General features: G+C 38.8%; 4 protein-coding genes across 4 annotated transcripts; all 4 read left to right on the top strand.

The window, feature by feature from the left end:
• On the top strand, positions 316-3277 carry LOC18597679 (putative receptor protein kinase ZmPK1). The gene has a single exon (XM_018121811.1). It carries the CDS (start codon positions 487-489, stop codon positions 2992-2994), a length of 2508 nt encoding a protein of 835 aa, XP_017977300.1. The 5' UTR covers positions 316-486; the 3' UTR covers positions 2995-3277.
• Positions 5390-7888, top strand: LOC18597677 (putative receptor protein kinase ZmPK1). The gene has a single exon (XM_018120850.1). It carries the CDS (start codon positions 5436-5438, stop codon positions 7863-7865), a length of 2430 nt encoding a protein of 809 aa, XP_017976339.1. The 5' UTR covers positions 5390-5435; the 3' UTR covers positions 7866-7888.
• LOC18597678 (putative receptor protein kinase ZmPK1) lies at positions 9488-12158 on the top strand. Its single transcript, XM_007026833.2, has one exon. It carries the CDS (start codon positions 9593-9595, stop codon positions 12029-12031), a length of 2439 nt encoding a protein of 812 aa, XP_007026895.2. The 5' UTR covers positions 9488-9592; the 3' UTR covers positions 12032-12158.
• Positions 13287-15986, top strand: LOC18597676 (putative receptor protein kinase ZmPK1). The gene has a single exon (XM_007026831.2). It carries the CDS (start codon positions 13391-13393, stop codon positions 15803-15805), a length of 2415 nt encoding a protein of 804 aa, XP_007026893.2. The 5' UTR covers positions 13287-13390; the 3' UTR covers positions 15806-15986.

Genomic DNA, 16327 nt, shown 5'->3' with positions numbered 1-16327 from the left:
GTTGTGTAGAACGGTGAAACAGGGGTTTTGGCTTGTCGTCAAAGGGCCAATATGATTGAACTGCGTGTGGAACAGGGAGGTGGAGTTTGTGGAATTGGCTGGTAAAGGAAATTTGGAATCATTCCAAGGGAAAGAAATTAGGTCGAGAACCACGATGCTACACGAATATAATAATTACATTATCAAGTATTGAATTAATATATATTCATTACAAACCTCATGTCAGAAGTTTCTGTTAAATTTCAGATTGAATAAAGGGAGGTTTTATCATATTTTATAAGGTTGCCTTATCTGGAATATTCAACTACCGTTTGACACAAGGCGGCTGAAAGTTAAGATGGAGACTTAGAAAGTCACCGGTGTTGGGCACCTGGACCAAGTCTCTCCTAGTCCCTTCCTTTGTGTACATAGGGGATTTCACCCTGATTTAATGGAAATACTTTTAATCTTCAAAAAAAAAAGAAAGCCACCGGTGTTGTGGACTTGATGGTCTTTGAAGAACTCTATAGTTCACATTATGCACTTCATATAGGAGTGGCCTTTATTCAGCAATGGCAGAAGTTCCTAAGCCCAGGAGACGCAGTAGCCATGAGATCCCAAAGCTATTCATCCCTGAGTTCAACTCTTTTTCTCATTGTTATCTCTGTATGCTTCTCTTTGGCAAGTTCAAGAAATCCCAACATTCTGCCGAGAGGTTCTTCTCTATCTGTCGAACATGACTCGGACCTGTTAATTTCTGCGGACAACACGTTTACCTGCGGCTTTTGTAGTGTTGGCGAAAATGCTTACTGTTTCTCCATTTGGTTCACCAACTCCAAAGAGAAAACGGTTGCTTGGATGGCTAACCGTGACAAACCTGTTAATGGGAAGGGCTCGAGAGTTTCTTTGCAGCAAGATGGTGCCTTTGTCTTGAAAGATGTCGATGGCTCCACCACGTGGGAGACCAACACCAGCAGCACAGATGTTCAGAAGGCGGAGCTTTTGGATAATGGAAATCTTGTTCTTATGGACTCATCTGGTAAAATTCTTTGGCAGAGCTTTGATTTCCCTACGGATACACTTCTTCCTCAACAACTCTTTACCAAGAGTAAGAAGTTGATTTCTAAGTTAAGAGGAGGAAATTATGCTACTGGATATTTCCATTTTCTTTTTGATAATGACAATGTCTTGAGATTGATGTATGATGGGCCTGATGTTTCAAGCGTGTATTGGCCTAATATTGACACGAATGTGTTTACAAATGGGAGAACAAACTTTAACAGTACAAGAATTGCTATTTTAGATGACATGGGCAGGTTTTTCTCAAGTGATTGGATGCAGTTCAATGCTTCTGACTCAGGTTCTGGGATCAAGAGGAGGCTGACAATGGACCACGATGGAAACCTCAGGCTCTATAGCTTGAATAATGGGACAGGATTATGGACCGTCTCATGGAAAGCTGTTATGCAACAGTGTTTAGTGCATGGGCTTTGTGGGAGGAATGGGATGTGCATCTATGCTCCAGAACCAAAGTGCTCATGTCCTCCAGGATATGAGATGGATGACCCAAGTAATTGGAACAAAGGTTGCAAGCCTAGGTTCACTAGAAGCTGTTCACACTCCCAACAGGTGAGGTTCGTGAAGATTCAACATGCGGATTTCTATGGATTTGATTCCTCTTCCCTTACAAATATATCATTAGAATCTTGCCAGACGAAATGCTTGGAAGATTGCCGGTGTCAAGCATTTGGCTACAAGCTATCAGGGGATGCGAAATGTTACATCAAAATTGAACTTTTCAATGGCCACCAGTCTGCAAGTTTCCCAAGTGACATATATTTAAAATTGCCTTTGAGTATAGAAACATCAGAACCAATTGTTCTCAATGACACCAATCGTATATGCAATTCAAGTGAATCTACAATAACTATAGGGGCTTCTTCTTCTATGTATGGAACTGGAGGTAAAAGGGTGAGATGGGTGTATCTATACTCGTTTGCCTCTGTCATTGGTGCCATTGAAATGCTCTTCATAATGTCAAGTTGGTGGCTTCTTTTCAGAAGACGTGATGTGCACGCTGTTGTGGAGGAAGGATATCGTGTGATATCTAGTCAATTTATGAAGTTCACTTATATCGAACTCAAGAAGGCAACCAAGAACTTCAGGGAAGAGTTGGGTCAAGGAGCCTCCGGAGCTGTATTTAAGGGTGTCTTGGAGGACGAAAGGGTGGTGGCTGTCAAGAAACTGGAAAATGCGTATCAAATGGAGGAAGTTTTTCGGGCAGAAGTGAGCACAATCGGAAAGATCAACCACATGAACCTTGTGAGGATGTGGGGATTTTGTTCAGAATCCAGACATAGACTCTTGGTCTATGAGTACGTGGAAAATAAGTCTTTGGACAAACTTCTTTTTGCAGAAAATATTCTTGGATGGAAAGAGAGATTTAAAATTGCCCTGGGGTCAGCAAAAGGTTTGGCTTATCTTCACCATGAGTGCCTCGAATGGGTTATACACTGTGACGTGAAACCTGAAAATATACTTCTGGATGGTGACTTTGAACCTAAGATTTCAGATTTTGGACTAGCAAAGTTGTCTCAAAGAGGCCGCAAGAATTCTGAATTCTCTCGAATTCGAGGAACAAAAGGTTATATGGCTCCTGAGTGGGCATTAAACCTTCCTATCACAGCAAAAGTAGATGTATATGGTTATGGGGTCGTGATTCTGGAGTTAGTGAAAGGCATTCGACTCTCCAATTGGGTGGAGGAGGATGGCGAGGGACAGGAAACCGAGTTGACGAGATTTGTCAGAGTAATCAAAGGAAAAGGTCAGGGTGAAGAGACAGCCTGGATAGAGGATGCAGTGGACACAAGATTGAATGGACAATTCAGTAGAATCCAAGCAGCAAAAATGATTGAAATTGGAATTTCTTGTGTGGAGGAAGATAGAAACAAGAGACCAACAATGGATTCCATAGTCCAAGCTCTAATGGAATGTGAAGACGTTAGTCGGATATAAACTCCAGAGAATGGTAGTGCCATTTGAGTTATAAATCTCTTTTCTACCTTTAGTTTTACTTTTAGCTATCAGCTACCAATAGCTTTTGGGTTGATGGTTGTGCAGGAGAATTTATAGTTGGATGAGTGCTTTATTGTGCTTTTTTTTTTTTTTTTTATATTTGCAAGTTTCCAAGAAACCTTTTTCGTTATTATCATTCAAAATTATCAATCAGATAATTTTACCCAACTTTTTATCCAAACATTTTCATACTTTTGGTCTAATTGCCATTGCCAATCATTGCATAATACACTGCACAGCCTTTATTCTGAGATGTTAAAATGGTATAAGTGGTAAATGAACATATAACTCAACTTCAACAACTTGGACCATTTGAAGGTCAAGAGTAGTCATGTCCTTAGTTTGCATAGGCAGAGGACTTTCTGACCGTGGGAGCTGTCAATGCTTGTACAGAAAAGAGGCACTTTGGCTGCAGTGGGATGATCATGGCCTGCATCTCGGACCCTTTTTCTTTTTGCTTGGAAGCAGGCCCTCTAGTTCACTGGGTGTGTGTGTTTGATCTTATCGGCAACAAGAGGCGGAGTCAAGAAGGTGACGGTCATCATATCTTAATTTTTAATTTTTTTATTATATGTATAAAACTTAATAAATACAATATGATTATTTTTATAATTATTTTTTAATCATTTTTTATGTAAAATTCTAGATTTACCATTAGTGATGAATGGTTTTATATTTTTTTCTCTCACATGGAAAGTCAATGGCAAGGGTATGTCCTGCAATGAGCTAACTTGTATAAAAAAAAAAAAATTGATTTGCATGAATCATGATTGAAAAGCTGCACGTTTAGAAGTCTTCATCAGAGGTTATCATGAATGTATTCAAAGGCAGAATGTTTGATGGTCTTACTTCATATTGTGAAAGCACCATCCCTGGTTCCCAAACCTATATATGATGTGAATGCTAGGTCCTATAATGTGAATGTTCTGAGAAAGACTAGAGGACTGAGGAGCCAAAAGCCTTCCTAGCCTAAGATTAGAAATTACGAATTTTTCAAAATTTAATTTATATAAATGATTTACAACTAATTTTTTGAGAATTAATTGATCATTAATTTATTACTTTCACCATGTAATTTCGAGGTTTTTTTCAATTATTATTCTGTTTCTTTGCTTGGTTTAAGTCTCTATTTAGTTTATTATTATTTTTAATTTTTTAAATAAAAACACGATGAAATGAATGATTATTTATTTTATTTAATTAGTAGATTCTTTGAGTTAGACGGTAAGAGAAGCTAGCTTATGGACTATTTTTCTATAATACTAAATGATATAACAAAATGACAATTGAATGTCCATACATTTCATATAAACATAATCAAATTTAATTCTTTTCAAATCAATTCAGTATAAAAGTATAACCTAATTAAACCTTTTTATTATCCATGCTTGCTAGCAAGTAGCATAGGTAATATTTACAGTGAATGCAATGTTATCATTGGTATGCTATTCACTGGTAAAATGCCCGAGGGCTGTTGCAGGGCAATTGGAAAGTTACATGTCATTAAAGATTATTGATATTCATATAGAACTCGGGAAACGATGAAGCTGAAAAAGTTTATGTTTCAAAAGAGAGAGAGCCAGTGCATATTCTCTCAGGGGAACTGGGAACTTGATCGTCATGAAAGATGAATTTGAAGGTATCGAAAGCTCTGGTTAACTTGTTCTTATTAATTTGTGGTGGCTGATGCAGGCGACAATCAACATCTTCATCTCGTATGCTTTTGTTAGAAAATTCGATACTTCAAATTTTGGAATAACTGGGTGAAACTGAGGTTTTGGATTTCCGTTGCGTAAGGGACAACGTGATTGAATTGCGTGCGGAACAGGGAGGTGGAGTTTGGGGAATCGGCGGGTAAGGGAAATTTGGAATGATACCCAAAGAAAGAGATTAGGTCGAGAACCATGACAATACACTAGTAAACCATGATTGACTAACGGGAGATTTATCATTTAATAAGGTTGATTGTTGGAAAAATGGTCCTCATAAAACAGGGATGAGGAAGGGACAATACGATTGAATTGCGTGTGAAACAGGGATGTTTACCTGGAACTATCAAGTATTGAATTAATATATATTCATTAAACCTCATCAAATCAGAAAGTTCTGATAAATTTCAGATTGGACAACGGGAGATTCATCATTTTTTAAGGTTGATTGTTGGAAAAATGGTCCTCATAAAACAACTGCCCGTCGCCTCATGAAAAAGACCTGGAATATTCAATATGCTTGCTTGATTTGGGATATTCAACTACAGCATTGACACAAGGCCGCCGAAATTTAAAATGGGAACTTAAAAGTCACCGGTGTTGTGGACTTAGTGGTCTTCCAAGAACTCTAGTTCACATTATAGAATCCTAAACCCAAGAGGGGCAGTAGCCATGAGATCCCAACGCTTAACATCCCAGAGTTCAACTCTTTTTCTTGTTGCTATCTCTCTATGCTTCTCTTTGTCAAGTTCGAGAAACCCCAACATTTTGCAGAGAGGTTCCTCTTTGTCTGTCGAAGATGACTCAGACATGTTAACTTCTGCAGACAACACGTTTACTTGTGGCTTTTACAATGTTGGTGAAAATGCTTACTACTTCTCAATTTGGTTCACCAACTCTAAGGAGAAAACGGTTGTTTGGATGGCTAACCGCGACAAACCCGTTAATGGGAAGGGCTCGAGAGTTTCTCTACTGCGAGATGGTGCCCTTGTCTTGAAAGATGTCGATGGCTCCACCACATGGGAGACCAACACCAGCAGCACGGATGTTCAAAAGGCGGAGCTTTTGGATAATGGAAATCTTGTTCTTAAAGACTCAACTGGTAAAATTCTTTGGCAAAGCTTTGATTTCCCAACAGATACACTTCTTCCTCACCAACTCTTTACCAAGAGTAAGAAGTTGATTTCCAGGTTAGGAAGAGGAAATTATGCTGCTGGATATTTCCTTTTTTTTTTTGATACTGATAATGTCTTGAGATTGATGTATGATGGGCCTGATATTTCAAGCGTGTATTGGCCTAATATTGACTTGAATGTGTTTCAAAATGGGAGAACAAACTATAACAGTACTAAAATTGCCGTTTTAGATGACATGGGGAGGTTTTTGTCAAGTGATAGGTTGGATTTCAATGCTTCTGATTGGGGTTTTGGGATCAAGAGGAGGCTGACAATTGACTACGATGGTAACCTCAGGCTCTATAGCCTGAATAATCGGACAGGATTATGGATTATCTCATGGAAAGCTGTTATGCAGCATTGTTTAGTGCATGGGCTTTGTGGGAGGAACGGGGTTTGTGTTTATACACCAGAAACGAAGTGCTCATGTCCTCCTGGATATGAGATGGCTGACCCAAGTAATTGGAACAAGGGCTGTAAGCCTATGTTCAGTGCAATCTGTTCACACTCCCAGCAGGTGAGATTCGTGAAACTTCAACATGTGGACTTCTATGGATTTGATTCCTCTTACACTACAGAAATATCATTTGATTCTTGCAAAAAGAAATGCTTGGAAGATTGCCAGTGTCAAGCATTTAGCTACAGGCTATCAGGGGAAGGGAGATGTTACACTAAAGTTGAACTTTTCAATGGCTACCAGTCTCCAAATTTCTCAGGTAACATATATTTAAAATTGCCTTTGAGTATAGAATCATCAGAAGACATCATTCTCAATGGCACTAATTATATATGCAATTCAAGTGAATCTATAATGAAGATAGGGATTTCTTCTATGTATGGAATCGGAGGTAAAAGGATGAGATGGGTATATCTATACTCGTTTGCCTCTGCCATTGGTTTGATTGAAATGCTCCTTATAGTGTCAAGTTGGTGGCTTCTTATCAGAAGACGTGGTGTGCAAGCTGTGGTGGAAGAAGGATGTCGTGTGATATCTAGGCAATTTATGAAGTTCACCTATATGGAACTCAAGAAGGCAACCAAGAACTTTAAGGAAGAGTTGGGTAAAGGAGCCTCCGGAGCTGTATTTAAGGGTGTCTTGGCGGACGAAAGGGTGGTGGCTGTCAAGAAACTGGGAGGTGCGTATCAAATGGAGGAAGTTTTTCAAGCAGAAGTGAGCACAATCGGCAAGATCAACCACATGAACCTTGTGAGAATGTGGGGATTTTGTTCAGAATCCAGACACAGACTCCTAGTCTACGAGTACGTGGAAAATAAGTCCTTGGACAAACTTCTTTTTACAGAAAATTTTCTTGGATGGAAAGAGAGATTTAAAGTTGCCGTAGGGACAGCAAAAGGTTTAGCCTATCTTCACCATGAGTGCCTAGAATGGGTCATACACTGTGATGTGAAACCTGAAAATATACTTCTGGATGGTGAATTTGAACCTAAGATTTCAGATTTTGGATTAGCAAATTTGTCTCAAAGGGGCCACAAGAATTCTGAATTCTCTCGAATTCGAGGAACAAAAGGTTACATGGCTCCTGAGTGGGCATTAAACCTTCCTATCACAGCAAAAGTTGATGTGTATAGTTACGGAGTCGTGATTCTAGAGTTGGTGAAAGGCATTCGGCTCTCCAATTGGGTAGTCGAGGATGGCGAGGAGCAAGAAACTGAGTTGACGAGGTTTGTCAGGGTAACCAAAAGAAAAATTCAAAGTGAAGAGGCGGCTTGGATGGAGGATGCAGTGGACACAAGATTGAATGGAGAATTCAGCAAAATCCAAGCAGCAAAAATGGTTGAAATTGGAATTTCTTGTGTGGAGGAAGACAGAAGCAAGAGACCAACAATGGATTCTATAGTCCAAGCTCTAATGGCATGTGAAGATGTTAATCAGATCCACACTCCAGAGAATGGCAGTGCCATTTGAGCTATAAATCTCATTTTTACCTTTAGTTTTCCTTTTAGCTATCAAGTATCAATGATTTTGTGCATAGATTACACTATTTCCTAACAGCTAGAATAACTTCTGCGATTATAGCGCAGAGAGTAAAAATGCTTTGTTGTAATATGTAACACAACTTGTCTTGCAGCAAAGAATGCAAAACTAAAGTACTCAATTCAGAATTTAATTGTTGAAAAATAATTTTAGAAAAACCAAAAATATAAAGAAAGAAACAAACTAGCATATCGTTTTCTAGTTCTCAAGAATAAAATGATATCACAAATAGGCTAGCATTTAGCAACTTATTCCAGTATAAGAGGAATCAAATATCTAACCATGACAAAAAAAAATCTAAACAACCCAATGTCAATTGACAGAAATCTGATGCCGATTTCCTTCTACGATCAGTATACAAAGCTTATGTCCTGTTTCCTTCAATGATCAAATTACAATGGCTAGGGGTAGGATGGAATGCTATTCGAAAGAGTGAAAGTGGGGTGCTAGGTTAGTCATTGAGGTGAAGGAAACTGGTCGAGGACCATGACGCTTATGGCTACAACAATAGAATCTTAAGTTGGTGGTTGCAACTTAACATAGGTTAGTCTTTTGATGATATGAACGTCAATACGAAACTTGCTTGATATTCATGTAGATCCCAAGAAAGGATGAAGCTGAAAATGCTATGCATCACTATAGCAACGGGTCATTGAAAGATAGAAGAGCCATTCTCCCGAGGGAACTGGCAACTTGGTCGCCATGGAAAGATGGAAGTTGAAGGTATGGAAAGCTTTGTTAATTTGTTTTTTATTGATTTGTGGTAGACAATGCATGTGACAATCGACATCTTCATTCAACATTTTAATTTATAAGCAGACAAGACTTCACAATTATTATCATTATAATTCAATGTCGTGTAAAACGGTTAAATTTAAATTTTGAATTTTTAGAAGAGCCAATACAATTGAATTTCGTCTACAAGAAGGAGGGTAAGAAAAAATTTGAAATAATATCCAAAGAAGAGAACCATGATGCTCCATGGCAAGCAGCTACACTATAAAATATGTATTTGAAAGTTACATGTCATAAGTACAAGTAAAAGTGATTTGTTTTTGTAATTACTCCCTCCATTTCATAAATTTTTTTCTTCACAATTTGTCTTACTTGTAATTTTTAATATTATAAATATATTTTTAATCTATAATAAATTTAAATAACATTATTCCTTCACATTTTTTTTATCTATAATATATTTGTATAAACCCCACATCACATTTTTGAATGAAAGTAACATTATTCCTCCATTTCATGCGATTAATTGTTGGAAAATGTCCTCATGAGAAGATTTCGATTAATCCCATCAAAGGGCGTAGTTGAACTTTCGAATTGTGTAACGAAAGGCCTTTTATAGTCATCTCGTTTCCATCAAAGACCATTTTTCAACACTTATTTCCAAGCCCAAGCAACCCTTCCGTTTGGATTTAATGCTTTTTATTAGAATCAATTTCGTTTTCTTTTTACCCAACCCTACTTAGTCAACGGTTCCGATGCATGCATTCTCTCAAAACCACATCTTTAATTAGTCTTAAACGTCACTGGTCATCTGGACGTGGTGGTTGTGAAGTACTGTATTTCACAGCGTAAAATCCATGCTTCATATAGGAATCTCCTTTCTCAATAACCTCTGTAGTTCCTAAACCCAGTAGGCAATAGCCATGAGCTCACAAAGCGTTACATCCACGAGTTCAACTCTTTTCCTCGTTGCTATCTTCGTATGCTTCTCCCTGTCAAGTTCAAGAAACCCCAACTTCATGCAAAAAGGCTCTTCTCTATCTGTCGAAGATAACTCGGACCTGTTAATTTCTGCAGACAACACGTTTACTTGTGGCTTTTATAGTGTTGGTGAAAATGCTTACTGCTTCTCAATTTGGTTCACCAACTCTAAGGAGAAAACGGTTGTTTGGATGGCTAATCGCGACAAACCCGTTAATGGGAAGGGCTCGAGAGTTTCTCTGCTACGAGATGGTGCCTTTGTCTTGACTGATGTCGATGGCTCCACCACGTGGGAGACCAACACCGGCACCACAGATGTTCAAAAGGCGGAGCTTTTGGATAATGGAAATCTTGTTCTTATGGACTCATCTGGTAAAATTCTTTGGCAAAGCTTTGATTTCCCTACAGATACACTCCTTCCTCACCAACCCATTACCAGGAGTAAGAAGATGATTTCCAGGTTAGGAAGGGGAAATTATTCTGCTGGGTATTTCAATTTTTATTTTGATAATGATAATGTCTTGAGGTTGATGTATGATGGGCCCGATACTTCAACTTTGTATTGGCCTGATGTTGATAATACTGTGACTCAGAATGGGAGAACAGGCTATAACAATACCAGAATTGCTGTTTTAGATGACATGGGCAGGTTTTTGTCAAGTGACAGCTTGCAATTCAATGCTTCGGACTTGGGTTTTGGGATCAAGCGGAGGCTGACGATTGATTACGATGGAAACCTCAGGCTTTATAGCTTGAATAATGGAACAGGATTGTGGACGATCACCTGGGAAGCTCTTCTACAACCATGTCTAGTGCGTGGGATTTGTGGAAGGAATGGGATCTGTATCTCTACACCAAAATTACCAAGGTGCTCCTGCCTTCCTGGATATGAGATGACTGACCCAAGTAACTGGAACGCCGGTTGCAAGCCAAGGTTCTCTATAACCTGTTCACAGTCCCAGCAACTGAAATTCGTGGAGTTTCAACACATGAACTTCTACGGAAATGATATCAATATTTACAGTAACAAGACATTAGATTGGTGCAAGAAGAAATGCAAGGAAGATTGCCAGTGTCAAGCATTTAACTATAGGCTAACAGGGGAAGTGAAATGTCACCTAAAAGCCGCACTTTTCAATGGCTGCAAGTCTTCAACAGTGAAAGTCTCCACATATTTGAAACTGCCTCTGAATATAGAAATATCAGAATACATCATTCTCAATGACACTAATCTTACATGCAGTTCAAGAGGATATAAAGTACCTGTGACAGGGTTTTCTTCTACGTACATGGCCAGAGGTAAAAAGCTGAGATGGGTTTATCTATATTGTTTTGCCTCTGCTGTTGGTGTAATCGAATTTATCTTCCTAGCATCAGGTTGGTGGTTTCTTTTCAGGAGACATGATGTGCTAGTCGCGGTGGAAGAAGGATATCGTGCGTTAACTAGTCAATTCAGGACGTTCAGTTATACTGAACTTAAGAAGGCAACCAAGAGTTTCAAAGAAGAACTGGGTAGAGGAGCCTCTGGAGTTGTATTTAAGGGTGTCTTGGCAGACGAAAGGGTGATTGCTGTAAAAAAATTGGGAGATGCGTATCAAATGGAGGAAGTTTTCCGGGCAGAATTGAGCACAATTGGAAAGATCAACCACATGAACCTTGTGAGAATGTGGGGATTTTGTTCAGAATCTAAACACAGACTCTTAGTTTATGAGTACGTGGAAAATAAGTCTTTGGACAAACTTCTTTTTTCAGAAAATTTTCTTGGATGGAAAGAGAGATTCAAAGTTGCCTTAGGGACAGCAAAAGGTTTGGCCTATCTTCACCATGAGTGCCTAGAATGGGTTATACACTGTGACGTAAAACCTGAAAATATACTTCTCGATGGTGAATTCGAACCCAAAATTTCGGATTTTGGACTATCAAAGTTGTTTCAAAAGGGTTTCAATAATTCTAAATTCTCTCGAATACGAGGAACAAAAGGTTACATGGCTCCTGAGTGGGCATCAAATCTTCCTATCACAGCCAAAGTTGATGTGTACAGTTATGGAGTCGTGATTCTAGAGTTGGTGAAAGGCATTCGCCTTTCCAATTGGGTGGTCGAGGATGGCGAGGATCAGGAAGCTGAGTTGACGAGGTTTGTGAGGGTAGTCAAAAGAAAAATTCAGAGTGAGGAGGCTACCTGGATAGAGGATGTAGTGGACACAAGATTGAATGGACAATTCAGCAGAACCCAGGTAGCAAAAATGGTTGAAATTGGAATTTCTTGTGTGGAGGAAGACAGAAACAAGAGACCAACAATGGATTCCATAGTCCAAGCTCTAATGGCATGCGAAGATGTTAGTCGGATCCGGACTCCCGACAATCGTAGCGTCATAATTTGAGTTGTAAATTTCTTTACTACTTTCAGTTTGATTATCAAGCTATCTACTATCCAATGTTTGCATTTGCAAGCTCCAACTCAAAGATAATAAAAATGTTTCGTTTCAGCAACAGGAAGACTTAGTTATCCAGGATTGTATTTACAGAATCTGATTTGTAGTCTAAAAATAGCGCAGGCACGTTCCTACTAATTAAATGCCTGAAAATATGATGCACATTCTCAATACAAAGCACCCCTTAGGGTGGGTTTAGTCTGTAAAAGCACCATTTTCAGCAAGAAACCAGATTTTATCGCTGAACTAGTGTGGGTTCCTTCGAACATGTAGAGAAACTGAGATCTATCAGTTGACTGCCCGTTCAAACAATTAAACCAACTCTGTAAAGCAATTGCCTTTCACACATGAATATGCACGCACGAGCAGCAAAGCCAACCTGCAACCTTTGCATCTGTATGATTTTCTTTCCCCCCTTGAGTGCAGCTATGAGGCCAAGAGTTTCGAAAGAACAAAAAACCCACAATTTAACAGTCGTTTTGTGACTTATCATCTAATATCAATCATATCCGTAAGTTGGACTTTAATATGAACAAAAATAAGCCACCAAAGAGGAAAACAGACAATAACACTAGCTTGGACACGACAACATTAGGCTTGTGACGTGCTCTTTGTTTGATTCGTTTATTAATTTTTTATAAATATATTATTTAATATATAGTGAAAATGATTTAAATTATAATTTATATCTTCTAATACGTAACCTTGTAAAAAAGAGTTAACTTACCTTATTATATTAGTAGCATGAAGCTATAAAATTTAGGTACAAAGAGATCAAATTACGGATCGAATTTGGGTATATCATTATTCAAGGTAAAATCAATTAATAATTCAAATCAAAATTTGAATTTATTAATATTCAATTCAAGTTCACCAAGAACTTAATTTAAAGTCAATTTTATTGTTCTTTTGTTTTAAATTATATTCAATTTCGTTAATTTAATACTATATTTACTATTTGACATTGCTTGGAGAATGAAAATAAAGTCGCAGTCAATTTTCTAATAGTGATAATAAGTTATTTAAGCAGGTTGACTCTCAATATATTTGTTTTGATGGAGACGTTCAATAATTTATTATATTTGATTGGTTCAATGAGATCGTGGCCTAACAAAGGATGGTCCAATACTCTTTATCTACAATTGAATATTCTGTTTTGCCAGAAATTGGACCATAACTCCCGAACCAATAGCTCAAATTGCGACCAAGGCGGCTTTGATTGCAAGACTACATATAGAGAGAGAAAATGATTGATAGCAAGGAAAAGCAGTGAACTTTCAGGACTGAATATTATTCTAGAAGACGCCCATGGAAATACCTCTCTTTTACATTATCCTCGTTTTGGCTCCTTTTCTGGCATGTGCTTTAGCAGGGCTACCAGGGTTGTCAACCTTAAGTCCTGGAAACTCCTTGGCTGTTGAGAACGAGGATGACTATTTGGTTTCACCGAATGGAACATTTACCGGTGGGTTTTACAAAGTCGGCACAAACGCCTATTGCTTTTCCATCTGGTTCACCAATTCTGCTGACAAGACGGTGGTTTGGATGGCGAACAGGGACAGGCCAGTGAACGGGAAGCAATCCAGGCTAACCCTCCACGACAGTGGCAACCTGGTCTTACTTGATGCGGATGGTTCGATTGTGTGGTCAAGCAACACGGTGTCAAGTGCAGCGGTGGAAGTCCGGCTTCTTGAAACAGGAAACCTGGTTCTAATCAACCGAGAAAAGAATGTTGTCATCTGGGAGAGCTTTGATTTTCCCACGGATACACTCCTTGCATCCCAACGGTTTACCAGGAACACAACATTGGTTTCCATGAGAAGTAGAGGTACATATCTATTAGGATTCTATAACTTGAAATTTGATGATAATAACGTATTGGATCTCCTCTACAATGGTCCTCTGCTTTCGAGCGTCTACTGGCCAAATTCAGTTTCAACCATATTCTATAATGGTCGAACACCTTACAATAGTTCAAGAATAGCAGTTTTAAATGAAATTGGTAGTTTCAAATCAAGTGATAATTTTCGATTCAATGCATCTGATTATGGGGTTGGCCCGAAAAGGCGTTTAACATTGGACTATGATGGAATATTAAGATTGTATAGCTTAGATGAGTCAACTGGATCATGGAAACTCTCATGGAGGCCTGGTGGTTTAGACTCTTGTCTGGTTCAAGGGTTGTGTGGAGTGAATGGAATTTGCACCTACAATCCATTGCCAACTTGCACATGCCCCACGGGTTTCAAGAGAAATAATCCTTCAGATTGGTCAAAGGGCTGCTCCCCGTTGTTTAATCTGACTTGTGATCCAGCCGAATTGGACTTTGTGGAGCTGCATAAAACGGATTACTATGGATTTGATTTAAACACCTATCAAGCTGGCATTGCACTGGAAACATGCAGGGAAAAGTGCCTAAACGATTGCAAATGCAAGGGCTTTGGTTATGCACTAGATGGAAAAGGTCAGTGCTTCCCAAAAGGTGCTCTCCGAAATGGTTACCGTAATCCAAGTAATCGTATGATTATGCACATCAAGGTTCCCAAAGGAATGGTGAAGTCTATTGAAGAGACAGAGGCGGTCACAACAAATGTCTTGGATTGTTCAACTGGACAACTTGTTCTTGAGAATAACAGCCCTGACGATCGCAAAACTAACAAAAACGGGTACATGAAATATCTAATTGCCTTTGCAGCTTCTGTTGCAGGCATTGAAATGATCTGCATTGGTTTAGGGTGGTGGTATGTGTTCCGAAACCATGCTGATAATGAGGAATCAGTCGATGCAGGTTACATTGCACTAGCCTTGGGATTTAAACGTTTCACTTATTCGGAGTTGAAAAGGGCAACAAAAAACTTCAAAAAAGAGATAGGAAAGGGGGGATTTGGCACAGTCTATAAAGGGGTTCTAGACGATGATAGAGTTGTGGCTGTGAAGAGACTAGAAGGTGTTCTGCAAGGACATGCACAATTTTGGGCTGAGGTGAGCGTCATAGGGAAAATAAACCACAGGAACTTGGTGAAGCTTTGGGGTTTCTGTGCTGAAAATGAGCACAAGATACTGGTTTATGAATATGTGGAGAATGGATCATTGGATAAAATCTTGTTCTTTGATTCACCCAAGGTTTTAGGATGGGATCAGAGGTATAATATTGCAGTGGGGACAGCAAAGGGTTTGGCATATCTCCACGAGGAGTGCCTGGAGTGGGTACTCCACTGTGATGTAAAGCCTCAGAACATACTAATAGATAGCCATTTTGAACCTAAAGTGGCAGATTTTGGTATGTCAATGCTTTTCAAGGACGGTAATGATAGGGGATTTTCTAAGGTCCGGGGTACAAGAGGATACTTGGCTCCAGAGTGGATGATGAACCTGAAAATCGATGCAAAGGCAGATGTGTACAGCTATGGGATAGTTCTGTTGGAACTATTGACCGGAAAGAGTGCATCTGGTCTTGAATCAGCTACTTCACTAGATACAGAATGCAGCGACTTGGTAGAGTTGACCACTGAAAGCATAAGAGAAGAAGAGCTTGAGAAAATAATTGATCCTAAACTGAAAGATAAATACAACAAGGAGCAGCTCAAAAGAATGGTGGAAGTTGCTCTGCTGTGTGTTAAAGATGATCGCAGCACAAGACCAGCTATGAGTAAAGTCGTTGAGCTCCTTATGGAAATGATGAGTGAAAACCAGATGAAGACATTGAAGAGATCAACTGATTAATCACGTTTGAAATCCGAACATTTTTTTTTCTTTTTTGTACAATGATTGAATTCCAACGTCTAAAGGTTTAGACTTAGGATTTATACTGCTTTGAAGAAGAAAATTTGATCAATTGCTGTAACTTCAAATTTTACGAACATAACCAATACATCAGAGAAAGCATGCCATATTTGGTCCAAAAGACTGATTTCTTCATAGCCAGAAACTATTACTGTTTATCCATAGAAAGTTGGTTTGATGATTGATCACCCATATACATTAGCAGACAATTTCATTTACTTTCTTATAATGAAAGATTTCTTTGTAACTATATTGGCAAATCATAGGTAGAACAACTTCTGAGTATCTGACCGGCTCATATCAGCAGTAGATTACTCTCCAACCAGCAAAGAACAGCCTCGATACTGATAGATACTCCAACAATGAATCTTTAACAGACACAGATTTAGTATTTGTCCCCTGGTCCTAGTGGAATATCAGACATGGTACAAACCAGTTCGTACGCTTTCAATGTCAGGCACA

Source organism: Theobroma cacao, chromosome 5 (assembly GCF_000208745.1).
Source record: "Theobroma cacao cultivar B97-61/B2 chromosome 5, Criollo_cocoa_genome_V2, whole genome shotgun sequence".
Taxonomy (NCBI): domain Eukaryota; kingdom Viridiplantae; phylum Streptophyta; class Magnoliopsida; order Malvales; family Malvaceae; genus Theobroma; species Theobroma cacao.
The sequence above is the reverse complement of the archived record's forward strand: the minus strand, read 5'-3'. Positions and strand labels throughout refer to the sequence as shown.

Bases quoted from the DNA above. Each gene is read 5' to 3' on its own strand.
- LOC18597676 (XM_007026831.2), top strand. From the start codon at position 13,391: ATGGAAATACCTCTCTTTTACATTATCCTCGTTTTGGCTCCTTTTCTG.
- LOC18597677 (XM_018120850.1), top strand. From the start codon at position 5,436: ATGAGATCCCAACGCTTAACATCCCAGAGTTCAACTCTTTTTCTTGTT.
- LOC18597678 (XM_007026833.2), top strand. From the start codon at position 9,593: ATGAGCTCACAAAGCGTTACATCCACGAGTTCAACTCTTTTCCTCGTT.
- LOC18597679 (XM_018121811.1), top strand. From the start codon at position 487: ATGGTCTTTGAAGAACTCTATAGTTCACATTATGCACTTCATATAGGA.